This window comes from Panicum virgatum, chromosome 4N, assembly GCF_016808335.1.
Source record: "Panicum virgatum strain AP13 chromosome 4N, P.virgatum_v5, whole genome shotgun sequence".
NCBI lineage: Eukaryota > Viridiplantae > Streptophyta > Magnoliopsida > Poales > Poaceae > Panicum > Panicum virgatum.
Window position 1 is genome coordinate 32,458,394 of NC_053148.1, and position 19,612 is coordinate 32,478,005.

The window sequence follows — 19,612 nt, forward strand, 5'->3', positions numbered from 1 at the left end:
TGAGCACCTCCGAATGACTGAGCACCGGCAGATCTGAAGATTCCCGAAGTTACCACTGGCGCCTCGTTGTCGACGGGAACGTCGCTTACCACTTAACGCATAATTCCTAGTCAGTAATAAAGAAAAGTTTCCAATAAGATTCATGATGTCAAGAAAAAGCATTTTCCCCAAAGGTCGCTCAAGGCTCTATGGGGTGGATTTGGCGACAAAGCAAGTTAGCCATTTTGCTTATACGCGGATTGGAATTATTTACTCATGTATTTACTTTCGACATTCTTATCAAGTTTCGCTAATTGAATGGGATAGTCTCAATTTCAGGAGGCTTTTTATTTGGTTGTTCAGGAGCTTATTTTGAACTCGTGTATTGTCTCAAAGAAAAAGTCTAAATTACTCATCTCAATTATAGCCAAAGTTCTGGTAACCTTCTAAATTATCGTATGATTTATTTTATCCCCTAAACTATATCATTTGGTTCAAATTACTCCCTAATACAATTTATTATTTTTATTTCTCAATACATAGATGGAGTTTTAATTTGAAATTTTACAAGATAATCAGCCTGTTCGGTTGCGCAGTTTCGACTGGGCTGGTCGCTGGCGCAGCTAGCGGACCTCCTCCGGTCCCACCAGCCAGCCGCTCAAGCCCCCAGCCAACGCTGGCTGGAGCCAGCCAGCCGAACAAGCTGAATAGTACACATCATAATATATGTTAGAAAATATACCTCATAATTTTTTTTATTTTGACAGGTTAGGATATTTAATAATAATTAATATTAGAGTTCAAAATTATATGAAAAATAATAATGAAAAAATTATAATAATTTTGTAATATGCATTATGATGTTCACTATTACCCTGCAAAATTTGAAATTACAATTCAACTTGTGTATGGCAAAATAAAAAAGACAAATTCTATTATGAGGTAAAATAAACTAAATAGTATAGTTTAGGTGGTAAATTGAATCAAGTTAAAGTTTAGGAGGACTTTGGGTATATTTGAAGGGTGTAAATTAAATTTTTTTTTCTCAATTCCTAAAATGTGACATTTATAAGCTCGTATTTAATGCAGCTCTTTTTGAAGGAAAAGGACGGCGGTGGTCCGTCCCCATCGGATTTGTTGCGTGGAAGTTGAAACCGAGAGGGGAAAGTGGCCGAGTCCTCGCGCTGCCCACAACCGCCCGCCAGCTCTGCAGGCGACGACGGACCGTGGGTTTAGGGGAAGCCGCCACCCCCGCAGCGAGAACAGGAGAGAGATTCCCGATTCCACTCCAACTCTCAGCAGTCCACCACTCCACCGCACCTTTCCTCCCCCTCCACTCCCCCGCAAGGCAGACCCTCCCCGCGCCGCCTCCTTCTCCAGCTCCGGCGAGGCGAGGCCGTCGTCGCCCTCCACCTCCTTCCGCATCCCCATCCCCTCCCTGACCAAGGATCTGCACCGCCGCCACCCGTTCCCTTGCTGTGCGCCGTCCCCCCTTGAAATCGCGCCCCCGGAATCGCGCCGCCGCCAACCCTGCCCTCTTCCTGCGCCGCCCCTGCCCTCTCCCGCCGCCGTCGCGCCTCCGGATCCGCGCCGACGCCCCTGCCGTCCCCCCGACCGAAGCAACGCCGCCTGCCTCGCCCTTGCTGTGCGCCGCTGCCTCCCCCTTTTGGAAATCAGGAGCTGTAAGTATTCCTCCCTCTCTTGCTATTAGTTTCAAAGTAGTGGATGATTGCGTAGTGCAGATGCCATTTTGCTCGATGGATGACTGTGCGTCTTTTGCTACATATAGATGCATAAATGTTGTACTTTACTGGTATATGCATAGGAAATTTTCTAGGCACTGGTAGTTGCTAGTGCAGATGCCACGGGAGGGAGGTAATGTCACGGGTTGTGAGCTCCGAGCGGAGTGGCTGCTGCTTGCTCGTCATTCTTCTCCATTTTGGATTCGTTTTTCCTTGACGCTGCCATGCCCGCTTGGTGTGGACGAACGGCTCAATGTGACATCACCTTGTGATATCGCTTGTCAGTAGCGCAAGCCGTAGCGGTTGTGCTTCTTGTGGGGATCTCACTATGAGCATATGTGCAATGGTAACTCAAATGTCTATCCTTGGTTAATGATTGATTTTTGTAATAATTTGACAACTTTGAAATCGCCTTTGGAACTGTTTCCTGCAATTGACGAGAACTGCATTACAAAATTATGAAATTGCTGCTCGACACTCTTATTTACTATCTACTGATTGATTGTTTGTTCGGCATCAATGAGGCATTTAAGATGGAGTGCTGGACTATTAGAGTTGTGAATTTTGACCTTTGAGGTTTGAGAGGTGGGCTGTGGTGAGGCCATATTTTGGGGCTTTGCAAACCTGCATAGTCATGTCCCTTTAGCACCTTCTTCATATTAGTTATGCCAATGTCGCAGGGTGACTCTCATGTTCCTGCATATAACCCAGCTGTGCTCGCTGTTGTGCAAATCACCTCGCTTTTCTTTATTGTTATTATGTAAATATCCCTATTGCAAGATTTTTATCCATAGATTGATCGCATTCATTTCTTTTCCCTTTTCTGATGTTTTTTATTTCCCTAATTGTTTGTCCCATTGACTGTAGATATGAGTAGTGGATAAGTTGAATTTTGAGGCCATTGGGTACTCTCAGGGGAAGTGCATTGATAGCCTTACCATTAACTTCCTAAGATGGCTACTCAGTTACCATGCTTCACACAGCTCAGTCCACCATCTTCTAATTGGGGAAATGAAGCTGCAATCTGCAAGGATACATCTGGTAGGGCATTTGTCAGAAGTACTCGAGCTTTGAGTCATTTTCACTTCCAGTGCTGTGCAAGGCCCCGCAGTGCCAACTCTTTCCAGAAGAAAGACTCGTTCCTTGACCTTCATCCAGAGGTGTCTCTGCTCCGTGGTGAGAAGAATGTTGAGGTTGTGGACCCATTGAAAGGTGCTTCTGATGGAAGTCCGTTAGAGGGGCTGGGATTGCCACCAGACCGGAGTGATTATAATGAGGCCAAGATCAAGGTTGTTGGAGTTGGAGGTGGGGGTTCAAATGCTGTCAACAGGATGATTGAGAGCTCTATGCATGGTGTTGAGTTTTGGGTCGTGAACACTGATGTGCAGGCGATAAGAATGTCTCCTGTGCTTCCTCACAATAGGTTGCAGATTGGGCAGGAGCTGACACGTGGTTTGGGAGCAGGGGGAAACCCTGATATTGGTATGAATGCAGCAAAAGAGAGCAGTGAATCCATACAGGAAGCACTTCATGGTGCTGACATGGTTTTTGTGACGGTAAGTTCTAACCCGTAGCTGGCTTGGCATCTGAAATGATAACACACTGGGAATTGTATAATAATCTTTTCATCCCAATTGCAGGCTGGAATGGGTGGAGGGACTGGAACTGGAGGCGCTCCTGTAATTGCTGGAATTGCCAAGTCAATGGGTATACTTACTGTTGGTATTGTCACTACGCCTTTCTCATTTGAGGGGAGGCGGCGGGCAGTTCAAGCACAGGAAGGAATAGCAGCTTTGCGAAATAGTGTGGACACCCTAATTGTCATCCCAAATGACAAGTTGTTATCTGCTGTTTCTCCAAATACTCCTGTAACAGAAGCATTCAATTTGGCTGATGATATCCTTCGACAAGGCATTCGTGGCATATCTGATATCATTACGGTAATTTGGTGTTGATATTCAGTTTATCACCAAGTTACTAGTTACACAACCAAAAGTCAAAAGAGTGCATTTACTCATTTACAAGGTATCTAATTACGAAAAAATGGCTCTAATCTTTTCAGGTTCCTGGATTGGTTAATGTTGATTTTGCTGATGTGCGTGCCATCATGCAAAATGCAGGGTCATCTTTGATGGGTATAGGGACTGCTACAGGTATTACATTTGGCATATTTTTTTTCTTCTATTAATATGCATTCCATAGCTTGTACTGTAGTAGTGCATGATCCAGCTCCATTCTTTCTGCAAGTTGAACTCACGAATTTTGCACCCTATTTGTTGGCCAAATTGGTTACAATAAGTAAACACTTTTACAGAAAAAATAGACTGCTTGGTATTATGGTGATAATGAGATAAACTTAGAGCTTGTACTTGTTATCATATCTGCTGGTTCTGTATAGCTTCAGAATTGTTATGCTCCTCAAGGCATAAATAGGACTAACGGCTTTCTTCCACTGATAGATTGTTATTGTGAGTTAGAAAATTAATACCTGCATATACCTGTCTTCTTGGTTATCTGATGCTAAAAAATAAAATGGGATTCTAAACTACTTACTGGATTGATGTAAATTATGAAATTTGTTTTTTTGTGTGATATATATCATTTGTGCAATGTAGAAAGCATTGAGTTTTGGTTGCAGGTGCTATGATGTGGAGTTTTCTGCTTTACAGAAATATAGGTAATTAATTTGATTTTTACCTGTCTTCTCAATCAAAATTTGCAGGAAAGTCAAGAGCAAGAGATGCCGCCCTTAATGCCATTCAGTCACCTCTGCTAGATATTGGAATTGAAAGAGCTACAGGCATCGTATGGAATATCACTGGGGGAATGGACCTGACTTTGTTTGAGGTTTGGTCCTCTGTTTTCTAGTTCTTACTGCTGACAGCATGAATTAGTTTCTGGCCATAGTTTTTATAGGTCGCTGTTCTGTACAGCTTATCATATGAGTATGTCGGTCACACATCTTACATAACAGGAATAAAAGTTAACCAGAAAAGTTGCAACTAGGATGCAGGGAGTTTTGGGTATGCAAGCATAACAAGATCAATGGAATTGGGTGTTAGAGTGAAGGGATAGCATGCAGACAACTGATTCTTCTGGTTGAGTTAGTTTTTTCATTAAAAATTCAACTGTTTTGTTTTATTGTGGATGCATCTTTTGAGGTCCTGTTGATTGATTTTGAGATAACCTAGTGGACTGATTGAAACACTGTTTCCACAGTGCACCATACTTTGCTTATACTGAACTTTTTGAAGGTTTGCCGGTTTGGTGTCATAGATTTAAACTGCATTATACTTGAATTTCAGCACTTGGTTTGACCTACTTTTGTATGTTCGTAGGTGACATGATAAAAAAAACTTAATCTCTTAGACTTTTTAAACCATATATATTTTGCCTTAGCTGTGTTAAAAATTTGTATCTCCTTATTTTTACCAAGACAGTAGCATATGCCTCTAGTATTGATTTATGAAATTGAAGTCTGTATAAACACATATCCACTAGGTAATTAAGAGTAAATTGAGGCACAAAGGGGCAAACTTATGAGTATTGGCATTATATCTATCTTCTGTTGCCCTTAAAAACTCAGCGCCATGGATTTGACATTTGTTTCCAACAGAAAAAAAGAAAAAAAACTTGATAAGTGCTTGCAAGTTTTGACACCATATGCAGTGTCTTGCGAACAGGGCTTGCTGCTTCATAAAATTACACATATCAAGCTCCTGGAACTGTTTAGATATGGAGCTTAGCTCTGTTCTTCATTGTCTTGATGAACTTCCTAACATGAGATGTGCTTCTCTTGAAAATAGCTATAGCACTATTACAGGCCCTGCATTTACCGTTACATGCTTTTGTCATCCTGATGTTGATAGCTTTTTTCAAGAGACAATATATTACTTTCATGACCAGCTTATTTATGCACTGGTTTGTTCTATCAGGCAGGTTTCACTTATCATCTTTAAATGGTTATTTCAGGTAAATGCAGCCGCTGAAATAATCTACGACCTCGTTGATCCAAATGCCAATCTGATATTTGGTGCTGTCATAGACCCATCACTGAGTGGTCAAGTAAGTCTTAGTTTGTTTTTTCTATATCTGATGGACATAGACAGCTCATTCATCATAATTCTCTTGCAGTTTGGCAGCTTGGGTATGCCCATGTTATGTCAAATTTATATGCTCATGTTTTTCCTCGCAGGTGAGCATAACCTTGATTGCTACTGGATTCAAACGGCAGGATGAACCAGAGGATCGCAGCCCAAAGGTAATTCTTGTTGAATAACTAGCGACTTTGTAAGTCTAGTGAGGAACTTCTGACCCAATATCACATTTGCTTGCAACTAAAAGGTCGGCCAGCAGATCCAAGGTGAGAATGGCCGACGCCCATCCTCCACAGAAGGCAGCATGGTGGAGATCCCCGAGTTCCTTCGACGAAGAGGCCCTTCTCGCTTCCCACGAGTTTGAACCAGGCTTCCCCCTTGTCCCGCCCTGTATGATATACCTCCGTTAGGTCAGATGGCTCCTGCAAGGCACCGAAGCCTTCCAGATTAGGTGTTCTCGGTAGTGGTTCTTGTTCAGTTTTGTTTGCTCCTTCGTGCGCCATATTTCTCTAGTCTTTCAGTCAATAATGTGTAGAAGTGAGCTTGCTAGTGCTATAGAAGAATGTGTTTCCTTTTACACTGATCTGCTCGACATTGTCTGTCCTGCTCTGATTCCTTCGACTTGCCGGCACTTCAGCTGAAAACATCTGTTTGTCCTAGTTAAGGTCCATTTTGGTGCTCCTGTGCTGTGCCGCAGCGACGAACCTAGCTTGTTCCGTTATGGGATCCTCAAAGGCTATGGCACCTTAGCATCTCTTATGGTGCTTGTCCAGCACCACTGGTAGGGTGTAAGCACAGCAACGCTATAGTTTATGTTGTGAAACACCTCGTTAACTGTTGGATCGTCTCGCCTTCATGCCTCTCACGACAAGCATAAGAATAGAAGAGACAAATATGAGGAATTATTTTTTATTCTCTGATTCTCTGAATATTGATGTTTTACAATAAAATCTTTTTCTCGTTTCTATTCTATCTATATACTCTGAACTAAGTCTAGAGTTTTGGTCTCTAGAGTTTTGGTCTGAGCCCATAAATAACCAAAGTAGGATTAGGATCTCTTTTCCATCTGAACTAGTCGACTGTTTAACAGCAGTCTACACTCTACACCCTAGCTCTTTGGAGCGCGATGATAAGGCTTGGAACAAGAATAGGGGCTTGAGATAAGTAAAATCAGTAGCTTAAGGCGGATGAAGGCTAGGGGCTGGCAGTGGGGAGGCGGCGAGGCGCTGGGTCAAGGGAGGCAACTGCAAGCGGCAGTGGTGACTTGCCATGAGGAAGAAGCGGTTAGAAATTTAGCCGGCAGCTGGGTTTGTACTAGTGCCATATCACTTGCAGCCTATATAACAGCCTACTATATAAATGTAAGCTGTTGTTGTAGGCTGTTTCCCTCCTCCACCTATGTATTTATGTGTTGTGGCAACTTATACAGCCCATACAGCCGTGTACAAATCCTTTTAATACTTGCTCCAATGAGAGGGAAAGCAAAACTAGAAGCGACAAGACGACAAGCCGTGTACAAATCCTTATACAGCCCATGGGCTAGCTTCCTAACTTATGCGAACTTTGTTTTAGTTTGCCGCACGCTACGTACCTTTTTTTTTAATCTCCGTAGGTAGGGGTGTAAATGGTACGGATAATATCCGTTCGTGTTTGAGTTTGAATTTGTTTAGAGGGTGTCGGTACCCTGAAGCAGGGATACCCACTCTTACTACAGCAAGGCAGGACCCGCGTGGTTATCCGTAACTACGCGTAAGGACGGAGTAGCCAGACCCCACCGGTCAGGCTTTTTCCTCACCAGGCCAACGGCCCCGGACCCGTTCCCCGCCTGGGGATGGGTCCGGAGACGCCACGTGTCTCTAAGAAAGGGAAGCTCTGAGCTGACAGCCGAGGCCTCGGACCCCCCATAGGGGTCCGGGACCTCCTGCGCCATCCGGACCCCCCTTTACCGTGTGGGGGTCCAGAGCCGCTACGTGCCCCGGAGGCGCGGGTGCGGGCTCGTGCGCGAGTCCTCCGCAAGGAGACTCGCCCACCCACCACATTTAATGCGGTGGTTGAGGCGTGCTCTGTCGCCGCGGCACGCGGGACAGTCTTTGTCAGGCCTCACTGTGCACCGCGTATTACCAAGGTGCACAGTGCGGCCGCTTGTGCCGCGCCCGTGCAGAGCCCGTCTGCAGCATTAAATGGATACGACGGCACGACACTTTTCCATCATGCCGCCTACGCCGCTCCCTACACAGCCGTTCAGCTACGTGGCAGGCGACGCCACTAGCTACGTCTGGCATCGTCCCGACAAGACGGCGCCTGGACATGATGAACGAGGGACACCAGGAGCAGGCAAGGGATTCCAGAAGAGAGATCCCCGCTGCCTGCGACGCCATGATGTATGAACAGTACGTTAATTTATACTACATCGTTGGGCCCACTTCTCGGGGACCCAACAGCCATGTACGCGCCTCCCTTGAGATATAAAAGGGAGGCGCTCGCTGCGCACTACAGACTTCAAGCTCTCCACACACACCAGCCCTGGTGAGCTCGCTCGCTCTCGTGGGAAGGCAATACAACACACAGTGGACGTAGGGTATTACGCTCAGGCGGCCCGAACCACTCTAAATCTTGCTGTGTTCATCGTGTTCTTGAGTGAGATCCATCTGGGACTAGCTAACCCCCGAGTACACACCCTCTGGGCTAGGGCGGGTGCCTTCTGTCACCCGGCCGTGGTTGCAGTACCACGACATTTGGCGCGCCAGGTAGGGCGTTTTAGCTGGTCGCAGTTCATCTCCTCTTCGTCCCCATGGTTCGTGTGGACGACGTAGAGATGACGGAGGGTGTGGCGTCCTCCACGCCACACGCCCCTCGTGTTCCTGCTCCAGGGGCAACTGTGCCTGCCGAGCAGGCACTGTCGGCGGCAGCGCGCGCTGCTCGCCGGCAAGAGTCAGGGCGCCCATCAAGGGCCCCCTCACAAGCTGTGAGCGGCGGAGCGCTGGCAGCGGCTAGGGAGTTGCTTCGCAACCCCCCGGCTGAGGCAGCCTCGCCAGACGCCCTGAAGCAGTGGCGGGACGACGTTGACCGTCTCCTCCACCTGGCTCAGGCCTCCCCCAGTTCTGCAAGGACTGGGCAACGACCTCCGGGCGCGTGGGAGAGGATGCCCGCGTCTCCGTTGAGAGGGCGCGAGAGCGCCGTCTTAACATTGAGGGCCGTAACCTCAACGCCGACTTGGACGTGGTGGCACCCAAGCCCCCGGTGAACGTCCGATTACAGCCAGGCGCACCAGTTGCTGGGGTGGGCTGCGCTGCGCTGGCGGACCACCTCCGAGCAGTGGCATGGCCATCCAAGTTCCGCCCCCACCTGCCGGAAAAGTACGACGGTACCACTAACCCGTCGGAGTTCCTGCAGGTGTACGCTACTGCCATCACAGCGGCTGGTGGTAACGGCGCCGTCATGGCAAGCTACTTTCATGTAGCCTTGTCTGGGCCAGCCCGGACCTGGCTCAAGAACCTCACACCTGGGACGATCCAGTCCTGGGAAGAGCTCTGTGTGAGGTTCACAGCGAACTTCGCTAGTGCGTACCAGCAGCATGGTGTGGAGGCACACCTCCACGCCGTGAGGCAAAAACCCGGAGAAACGCTCCGGGCCTTCATCTCGCGCTTCACCAAGGTACGGGGTACCATTCCTCGTATCTCAGATGCATCTATTATCACAGCTTTCCGCCAGGGGGTACGTGATGAGAAGATGCTCGAGAAGCTGGCGACGCACGAGGTGGAAAGCGTCACTACGCTTTTCTCCCTGGCAGACAAGTGTGCCAGGGCCGCTGAGGGTCGTGCATGGCACTCAGCCCCCCAAGGCAGAGACGCCAAGGCTGGCGGCTCCAGTGCTACCGCTCAGGGCGGTGGCAAGAAGAAGAAGAACAAGAACCGGAATCGCGGGGAACCGCAATCTGGGGGACCAGTCATTGCAGCGGCGGCGCCAGCGGCGGCGCCAGCGGCGGCGCCGGCTGCGGCAGCAGCGGCTGGGGGCCAAAATGCACATGGCAAACGCCCTCGCCCGCAAGGTGGGAGCGGAGGTTCATGCCCAGTGCATCCCACCGCTCGCCACAGCGCCGCTGACTGCCGCGAGATCCAGAAGCTCGCGAAACGGGTCAGTGGGCGGCGTGAGCAGTCCTCCAAAGACGGCTCACCTCCTCCTCGCTAGCGGGCCGGCAAGGAGAAGGCCTCCGACAGCGGGGCCGCCGCCGGGGAGAAGGAGCTGGGGTACCAATCCCCCGCTCGAGAGCTGAAGGGCGTCTACCACGACGACGACTCCGATTCCGACAACGGCGACCGCCGCAAGAAGCTGTACGTAATGTACGGCGGAAGCTGGGAGCTTGTCTCCCGACGGGACGTGAAGACCCTTCGCCGGGAGGTCCTCTCGGTGAAGCCGGGGGTCCCGAAGGCGGCGCCGCACCAGAGGTGGATGAACACCACCATCTCTTTCGGGCCATCCGACTGCTCGGAGAATATGGCCGGAGCCGGTGTACTACCTCTAGTCACCGCTCCCGTCATATCCAACGTAAGGCTCTATCACGTACTGATTGACGGTGGGGCTGGCCTCAATGTCATCAGCTATGCAGCGTTCAAACAGCTGCAGATCCCGGAGTCCAAGCTGACTCCCTCTCGCCCATTCTCTGGAGTGGGCCCACACCCGGTGTTCCCTCTGGGGAGCATCACATTGCCGGTCACATTCGGGACCGAGGAGAACTTCCGCACAGAGAGCATTCTGTTCGATGTTGCGGAAGTAAACCTCCCGTTCAATGCCATCATTGGCCGGCCGGCGCTCTGCCGCTTCATGGCCATTGCTCATTATGGGTATTTGGTCTTGAAGATGCCTTCTCCTGCCGGAGTCCTCACCGTGCAGGGCGACCGCACCGCTGCCGTCGCTGCAGTTGAGAGACTGCATGCTCTGGCGGCAGAGCCTGCACGTTCCGAGGAGGATCCGTCCACCTCGCAACCCAAGGCGCCTGCAAAGGTTCCCAAGGTCCAACCGTCCGATCCGGACCATGTTCCCGTGAAGACAGTGCAGATTGGAGCGGACTCCACCAGGACCACCCGCATCGCGGGGAACCTGGAGGAGAAATAGGAAGACGCGCTCATCGCTTTCCTCCGGGCAAATGTCGACGTGTTCGCCTGGGAACCGTCACAGATGCCCGGGATCCCCAGGGAAGTGATTGAGCACAATATGAGGATCTACCTCGACGCCGCGCCGGTGCGCCAGAAGCCTCGGAAGCAGTCCGTGGAGCGACAAAGCTTCATTCGCGAAGAAGTCCACAAGCTCCTACATGCCGGCTTCATAGAGGAGGTCCACCACCCCGAGTGGTTGGCCAATCCGGTCGTCGTCCCAAAGGCCAACGGGAAGCTTCGGATGTGCATCGACTACACCAGCCTCAACAAGGCATGTCCTAGAGACTCCTTTCCTCTTCCGCGTATCGATCAGATCGTGGACTCCACCTCCGGGTGTGACCTTTTGTCTTTCCTAGATGCATACTCTGGTTTCCACCAGATTCAGATGTCTAGAGAGGATAGGAAGCATACTGCCTTTGTAACAGTAGATGGGCTTTATTGCTACATTGTCATGCCGTATGGTCTAAGGAATGCCTTACCCACGTTTGTACGAGCTATGAACAAAACCTTCTGTAATCTAATTAGAGATATTGTTGAGGTTTATGTCGATGACATTGTGGTCAAGACTAAGGTAGGGTCAACCCTAGTGGAGGACCTGTCCCTCGTCTTCGACCGGCTCCGCGCCACGCGCACGAAGCTGAATCCCGAGAAGTGCATCTTCGGCGTCTCAGCAGGGAAGCTGCTGGGTTTCCTGGTCTCACATCGAGGCATCGAGGCAAATGTAACACCCTAATTTAAATTTCGGCATTTATTAATAAATTCAATTGGCTTCATTTAAATTTCTAAGGTTTATTGTGTTTAGTAGGGCATTTAATTCAATTTTGTTCCTTAATGATTAAAATTTTATCATAGGTTTAAAAATTTGTGTTGCATTCATGCTGGTGCATACTTTTATTTGAGTGTGGTTTGAATTCAAATGCAAATTTGAATTCAAACTTTGTTTGAATTAGATTTAGAAAGGAGAAGAAAAAGAAATAGAAAAGGAACCCAAAACACCAGCCCAAACCCTCAGCCCGACCCATGCCTCACCCCGGCCCACTCCCACCTCCCCCACGGCGCCGCGTCACCAGGCCCACGCCAGCGTGCGCCCACTCCCCCTCGCGCAGCGGCCCGCTCGCCACCCCTTGCGTCAGCGCTCCCTCTCCGGTCCAGCTCGCAGCGACCCGTCTCGGCGCCCCGCTCCCGCACCCCGGCCCACCTGCCAGCACCCGCTGCCACTCTGGGCCCGCACGTCAGCGCCCCGCCTCACGCCGCTGACAGCACGACCCCACAGGTCAGGTTCATCCCCTTCCCCATGCTGGCCTCCTCTGTTCCGATCTCATCGCGCTCCCTCGCTGCCCGTGGCCCCGCTCCGCCCCGTGCGCGCGCCCGAGGCCCACTGGCCGGCCTCCCAGGGCCTCTCCCCCTCTAGAAGTTTCCCCGCCCGGGCCCCGGATCACACGAATCCGTTGGGCGCGATCCGTTTCTTCCGCCGCCGGGAGTCACGGCCGAGATCTCCGCACCGAGCACGCACGCCTAGAATCACGGCCGGCATCCTTTAATTGGCCACGTGAGCCCTCATTGCACCTCACATTCCCCTGCCTGCGCGCCCAGAGCCCGGTTCCATCTCCCTCGCCGTGCCCCCACGATCTCCACGCCGGTGAGTCCTTGCGCCGCCACAATTCCTCATCTTCGGTGATCACTGGACCCCTCTGACCCCCACATCGACTTCGCAGGAGCACCGCGCGTCGTTTCGAGGAGTCCAGGCGCCCGGGCCCCCTCTGCATCGCCTCCTCCGCGGGCTCCGTCGAACGCCGCCGCCGGTCAACGACCCGACGCCGCTACACGGCATCTCCGCTCAACCTGCGTCCTTGGTGAGCTGCGCCCCGACCCCCCCTCTTGCTTTTGTGCTAGATCCAAGGGCCCGTAGTCCACTGCAGGAGCGGGAACACCATCCCCGGTGTTCCACCACCGGAGCTCCGCCATGGCGGGCTTCCTGCAGAGTGCCACAGCCACGCGCGGCGTCCTTTTGGGCTGGCCCTGACACCGAGCACACGCACCACCCCGCTTACACCCCTTCTTGTGCCCAGACCCGCACGAACGTGTGCACGCTGACGTGCTCCGCTGCGCCGATCCGCCACCGCACGCTATTCCACTTCCTCCGGTCTTCCCGAGCCCAGCTGAGTGGCCAGGTGCATTACGCATATCACGTAGATCCTTCCTGACCCAATCGTCGGTCGTTTTGACCCCCGGACGGCCAATTTTGGCCAAGTCCGGCGAGCCCCCGCCGTAGAAACTCGTCGGCGCGACTCAGCGCCGCCGCCCCCTCACAACCCTAGCCGGAGCCGTCCGATCAAGAATGGACGCGTGAGATTAGATCGAGTTTCCATCAGATCTGAACCACTAGATCCAAAACCAACCGCCCAGATTAAAACGTACCCCTTCGGCCTGGCTCTTTTGTTAAAGACCCCCTGAGTTTTATCAGAATCAACCCGCAGTCCAGGCTTATTCAAAAATAATTACTCAGAGGTCCTGATTTTAACGCGTAGCCCCCTGAGTTTTACCAGTTTTGAACCCGCCGTCCAGCCCTGGCTCTTTTGCGAGTTAGACCCTGGAATTAATGTTTATTCGCGTTTAGGCCCTCGGTTTTAGCAGAAAAGCCCCTAGAACTTGTTTTTGGCCTAGAATACGCGTTTTAGCTCCGTTTTTAGCTTCTTTATGTCCACGCGATCGTTGTAACGCGTAGAATAGTTTTAGCTTAGTTTTTCTTGCTGTTTTTATGTATTGTTGTACTGTTTCTTAGTTTTTGTTAGTGTTTGCTTGTATGCTTATTGTTGTGCCTCGTTTTGGCCATGTGTTCGTGAGTAGACGTCGAGCTACCGGAGGAGCCCCAGTACCAGTACCAGGAGCAGCCGTCTTCCGAGCACTTTGAGCAGCAGCCAGAGCAGTACGAGGAAGGCAAGTGTAACATGAACAACCTATCGCCTTTAATTACAATTTCATACTGCATTTTAATACTGTATGCCTATAAGGACTTTCCTAGCCACTTTATATCCTTTATATATACCTTTGGGGTGCATTTTGGTTAGTTGTGCTAGGTTGCTGCGCTATAACACACTCTGGTCCTTTTTAATTAATTTGACTAATGGTTTACTTGAACTTAATTCTGAGAGTGGCCCTCTGTGTGGATGAGTGGCTCACGTCTCGTTAAAAGATGGTTTTTGTAGAAACATGGTTTAGGGGGCCAGCACGGTGCTTAGTGCTTGGTTGGCCACTCTCCATAAGGACCGGTTCATAGAGCGACAACCTGGGACAACAGCGCTACCACAAGGCTAGAATGGGATAGACTTGGCTTACTAATTAGGTCTTTTTGGTTTGGAGTAACTTACCTGCGGGGCAAGAGTAGTAAGCTTCAATGGTCCCTGCTCCTCCGGCTTGGTCTGTGCTTGGATTGCGCTCCTGTGCTTGTACCCCCGGAGGTGGGCCCCATCGTCGCTGACCTAACTCTCGCGGTTACGCCTTACCAATGAGATTCTTTGTAACGGCCTCGTAGTGAGTCGCTAGTCATCTCACCTAAGGAAGTGTGATGAACCTCTGGCGTAGCTCACGACTTGTGGGTAAAGATGTGCAACCTCTGCAGAGTGTAAAACTGGTATACTAGCCGTGCTCACGGTTATGAGCGGCCCAGATCCTCCTTTTGATTAGTGAAGTTATCTCCTTCCGACGAGGGAGGTGCTTCTCGGGGTTACCTTGGTGGTTTGGTTTTGGTTTGATTATCAGTAGTTGCATAATTAATTCTGATTAATTACTATGTAACAGGGTTAATGGTAATTCATCAACTCGTAGTAAATAGCTTTAATAAAATTTTGCCAACACTTAAAAGCTAATGCAGTTGAGTCAGCCAGCCTAGAGCCTCATAGTTTGTGTTATACTTGTTGAGTACAAGTTGTGTACTCACTCTTGCCTCTTCTCTACTTTTTCCTCTTGGATACGCTACTGCTGCTCAGTTCCTGCCGACACGAGGGAGTTTGTCCAGCGCTACCAGGACTACGAGGACTTCTAGGTGTTCGTCTCCCAGTCGACGTCCCTGTGGCGCCCTACTTCAGCTTCAGAGAGCTTTATTCGTATTTTGTACTTCGCTTCCGCTGTACCAGACATTTTTGTCGTTATTGTAATAAATAACATTCGTATTCGCTTTATTATGTGTTTTTACGTGATATGTGCTATGATATACTGTTCATTCTGTTGTATATACGTGTGACTTGATCCTGGCACGTATATGATTGCTCGGTTTATGTTCTTTTATAAACCGGGTGTTACAGAGTGGTATCAAAGCCATATCGACTGTAGGACGAAGCCTAGATAGAACTGGTCGAGTTTTAGGACTTCTTCTCTCCAATCCTTGCCTGCTGAAACTATTTTACTATTATACCCCTTGACTTCTATGACTTTTTACCCATCTTGCCTTGATTTTTCTCTCTGAAGAATAGTTTTCCTAGATTTTGGCCTGAATCAGTCATCTGACCACCATGAGTATTAGCTAGGTGACCCTTTTATAATAATACGATAGCACGTTCTGCGACGCGTTGTGTTAGTCGAGTCTTTTGCTAAACTCGGCTAAGTTGTGAAAAATTGTCTGCTTGTTATTATGATACATGTTTGATTTGGATTTTTGACTGATTGCATAGCTTAGTTGTTTAAATTTGTTTAAAGAAAATCACTCAGATGTTAAAGTTAACTAATTAATAAAATGAGTTAGATCGTTGGGGGTAAAACAGTCAACTCTATCCTGTCTACTTTAACATGGCTGAGTCTTTTTCCGCAAAGAGTTATCATATCCATCTGAATTTATTCCTGCAATATCCTTACTCGTGAAATCTTTTGTCCAAAATCAGATGGTGAACACCAGGCGTGGTTCTGACCAGCAGGGGCAGAACAACCAGGGTCAGAATACCCAGGGGACCGGGATCCCGATGCCACCGCCTTTGACTCCGGAGCAGTACTTCCAGCTCCAGATGCAGATGATGGCCACCCTGAACAACACCGTTCAGGCTCTTCAGCAGGCTCACACTCAGCCTCCGCCTCCTCCACCTCCGCAGCCTCGCGACAGGCGTGCTGAGTTCCTGAGGGGTCACCCGCCGACGTTTTCTCACACGTCCGACCCTCTTCAGGCCGACGACTGGCTCCGTGTAGTGGAGCGTCAGCTGGACATCGCCCAGTGCGATGATCGTGAGCGAGTTCTGTACGCAGCAGGACAGCTGCGAGGGGCAGCTTTGGACTGGTGGGAGTCCCACCCAGTTCATGACCGCGAGTCTCTCACTTGGCTCCAGTTCAGGGAGCGTTTCCGCAGCCACAACGTCCCCGCGGGCGTTATGAAGATGAAGCAGAAGGAGTTCCTTGCACTGAAGCAGGTAATCTTAAATATAATCATTCAGCGGTTTCTTTTGAGCTAATGCCCCTTGTTCCATCCTTATGAAATCTTGAGTTAATCTTTCGATATCTATCTGTCTTTGTCAATTCAGGGGACTATGTCGGTCACGGAGTATCGTGATCGCTTTCTTCAGCTGGCTCGCTACGCCCCTGCCGATGTTGCGGATGACCGCAAGAAGCAGGAGCACTTCATGGAGGGTCTTGAGGACTACCTCCAGTACGCGCTGCTCAACCTCCGCTTCGACGACTTCAACCATCTGGTTGACAGCGTGCTCAACACTGAGCGCAAGCACTTGGAGATGGAGGACAAGAAGAGGAAGATTGTCCCCGTTGCTTCCGGCAGCAACACTCGTCCTCGACACCAGCAGCCCCAGCAGTACCAGCCTCAGTACCGGCCTCCTCAGCAGTACCAGCAGAGGCCACCGCAGCAGTACCCGCCTCGACAGCAGCAGCAGGCGGGGCAGGGCCAGAGGTTACCGGCACCTCCGGCTCGTGCTGCTCCACCGGCACCGCAGGCTCCACGTCCGGCAGCACCTACCGGACAGCAGGCTCAGGGACCTCCTCGCACCTGCTTTCACTGCGGCCAGCCGGGGCACTACGCCAACGCTTGCCCCCGGAAGGCGCAGGCGGGACAGCAGGGGCGCCCAGCTCAGCCTAGGGCGCCAGCACAGGGTCGGGTGAACCACGTGACGGCCGAGTCAGCGGCCGAGGCTCCCAACGTGGTTATTGGTACGTTCATGGTTAATTCATATCCAGCTATAGTGCTTTTTGATACTGGTGCTACGCATTCCTTCATTACTCAGTCTTTTGTCGAGCATCATGGTATTCATACTAGCACATTAAAGAGGTGCCTGTTAGTATCTTCACCGGGAGGACAGTTGAGGTCTCACACTTACTGCCCGAGAGTCAGTGTTTCTTTGAGGGGAGTAGAGTTCTGTACTGATCTGATGGTGCTAGACACCAAGGGCATTGATGTCATTCTGGGAATGGAGACTCTGGCCAAGTGGGGAGTTCGGATAGATTGTGCTCAGAGGACAGTCTTGCTATCAGCTTCCAGATGGAGGCTAGACCCACGGACGGTATTCGCGTGGTGTCTGAATTCCCGGATGTCTTTCCGGATGATCTGCCAGGTATGCCGCCTGAACGCGCCATTGAGTTTTGTATTGATCTCTTGCCTGGCACAGCTCCTATTGCAAAGCGGCCCTACCGTATGGCACCTATAGAGCATGAAGAAGTTAAGAAGACTATTGATGAGTTGCTAGCCAAGGGCTATATCCGTCGCAGCTTCTCTCCTTGGGCTTTTCCATTGCTGCTAGTAGATAAGAAGGATGGCTCGAAGAGGATGTGTGTCGATTATCGGGAGCTGAATGCAGTCACTATCAAGAACAAGCATCCACTGCCCCGTATTGAGGATCTCTTTGATTTGCTTCGAGGTGCTCGTATATTCTCGAAGATTGATCTTCGTTCGGGTTATTTTCAGCTGAGGATCCGTCCTGGGGATATTCCGAAGACGGCATTCACTTGCAAGTACGGGCTATATGAGTATACAGTCATGTCCTTCGGCTTGACTAATGCCCCGGCTTACTTCATGCATCTGATGAACATGGTCTTCATGGATTATCTGGATGTCTTCGTGGTGATTTTCATTGATGATATTCTGATCTTCTCCAAGACAGAAGAAGAGCATGAGGAGCATCTGAGACTCGTATTGCAGAGATTGAGAGAGCATCAGTTGTATGCCAAGTTCAGCAAGTGCGAGTTTTGGATTGACGAGGTGCCATTCCTCGGTCATGTTATCTCTCAGGGAGGCATTGCTGTTGATCCGAGCAAGGTGAAGGATGTGCTCGAGTGGGAGACACCGCAGACAGTAAAGGAAGTCAGGTCTTTCTAGGGCTTAGCTGGATATTATCGGAGATTCATTGAGAATTTCTCCAAGATCGCGAAGCCTTTGACTTCTTTGCTGGAGAAGAATGTGGCTTTTGTATGGACTGATGAGCGTCAGAGGGCCTTTGATGAGCTGAAGAAGAGGTTGACTACGGCGCCAGTCCTGACTCTGCCAGACCAGACGAAGAGGTTCACGGTGTATTGTGATGCTTCGAAGGATGGTCTTGGGTGTGTTCTGATGCAGGAGGGTAGAGTGATTGCTTATGCTTCACGGCAGTTACGTCGGCATGAGCTGAATTATCCCACTCATGATCTTGAGTTAGCCGCAGTTGTGCATGCTCTGAAGATTTGGAGGCATTACTTGTATGGGCAGCGGTGTGATATCTACACTGATCACAAGAGCCTCAAGTACATTTTCACGCAGAATGAGCTGAACATGCGGCAGAGAAGATGGCTAGAGTTAGTCAAGGATTATGACCTGGAGATTCACTATCATCCGGGCAAGGCCAATGTTGTAGCAGATGCTCTGAGCAGGAGAAGCTATGTCAACATGGCCGTGGCTTTCCAGATGCCTCCAGAGTTATGCGAGGAGTTCGAGCAGTTGAGTCTGGGCTTCTTGCATCATACCTCTAGTGCAGCTTTTGAGGCAGTACCGACTCTAGAGTCAGAGATCAGGCAGCATCAGAAAGATGATGAGAAGCTGCAGGAGATTCGTGAGTTGCTCAGGAAGGGCAAGGCTCCTCATTTCAGAGAGGATGATCAGGGTACTTTGTGGTACAAGAACCGGATATGTGTGCCAGATGTGAAGGATCTTCGAAAGTTGATTCTGAGTGAGGCCCATGATACAGCTTATTCTATTCATCCGGGCAGCACGAAGATGTATTATGATCTGAAGGAACGTTTCTGGTGGTATGGGATGAAGCGTTCAGTGGCAGAGTACGTGGCTATTTGTGACACCTGTCAGCGTGTCAAGACTGAGCACCAGAGGCCAGCAGGTCTATTGCAGCCTTTGAAGATTCCAGAGTGGAAATGGGAGGAAATCACTATGGACTTCATTGTTGGATTGCCTCGTACTCAGAAAGGGTACAACTCCATATGGGTAGTAGTGGATCGTCTGACGAAGGTTGCTCACTTCATTCCAGTGAACACTACTTACTCCGGTGCTAGACTGGCAGAGTTGTACATCTCTCGGATTGTCTGCTTGCATGGTGTGCCCAAGAAGATTATATCTGACAGAGGGTCTCAGTTCACTTCTCGGTTCTGGGAGCAGCTCCATGATTCGTTGGATACGAAGCTGCGTTTCAGTACGGCTTATCATCCTCAGACAGATGGGCAGACAGAGAGAACC

The 19,612-nt window shown here is 50.1% G+C and overlaps 1 protein-coding gene across 1 annotated transcript; it reads left to right on the forward strand.

Annotated features, from left to right (window-relative positions):
- The first annotated feature begins 1,194 nt into the window (after nt 1-1,194).
- Nucleotides 1,195-6,652, forward strand: LOC120670313 (cell division protein FtsZ homolog 2-1, chloroplastic-like). The gene is made up of 8 exons (XM_039950400.1): nt 1,195-1,661; nt 2,589-3,277; nt 3,362-3,661; nt 3,784-3,874; nt 4,444-4,568; nt 5,694-5,786; nt 5,917-5,982; nt 6,066-6,652. Exons 2-8 carry the CDS (start codon nt 2,675-2,677, stop codon nt 6,180-6,182), a joined length of 1,395 nt encoding a protein of 464 aa, XP_039806334.1. The 5' UTR covers nt 1,195-1,661; nt 2,589-2,674; the 3' UTR covers nt 6,183-6,652.
- Nucleotides 6,653-19,612: the final 12,960 nt, after the last annotated feature.

Bases quoted from the DNA above. Each gene is read 5' to 3' on its own strand.
- LOC120670313 (XM_039950400.1), top strand. From the start codon at position 2,675: ATGGCTACTCAGTTACCATGCTTCACACAGCTCAGTCCACCATCTTCT. The intron at 3,278-3,361 runs GTAAGTTCTAAC...TCCCAATTGCAG, and splicing joins CTGACATGGTTTTTGTGACG to GCTGGAATGGGTGGAGGGAC. The intron at 3,875-4,443 runs GTATTACATTTG...CAAAATTTGCAG, and splicing joins GGGTATAGGGACTGCTACAG to GAAAGTCAAGAGCAAGAGAT.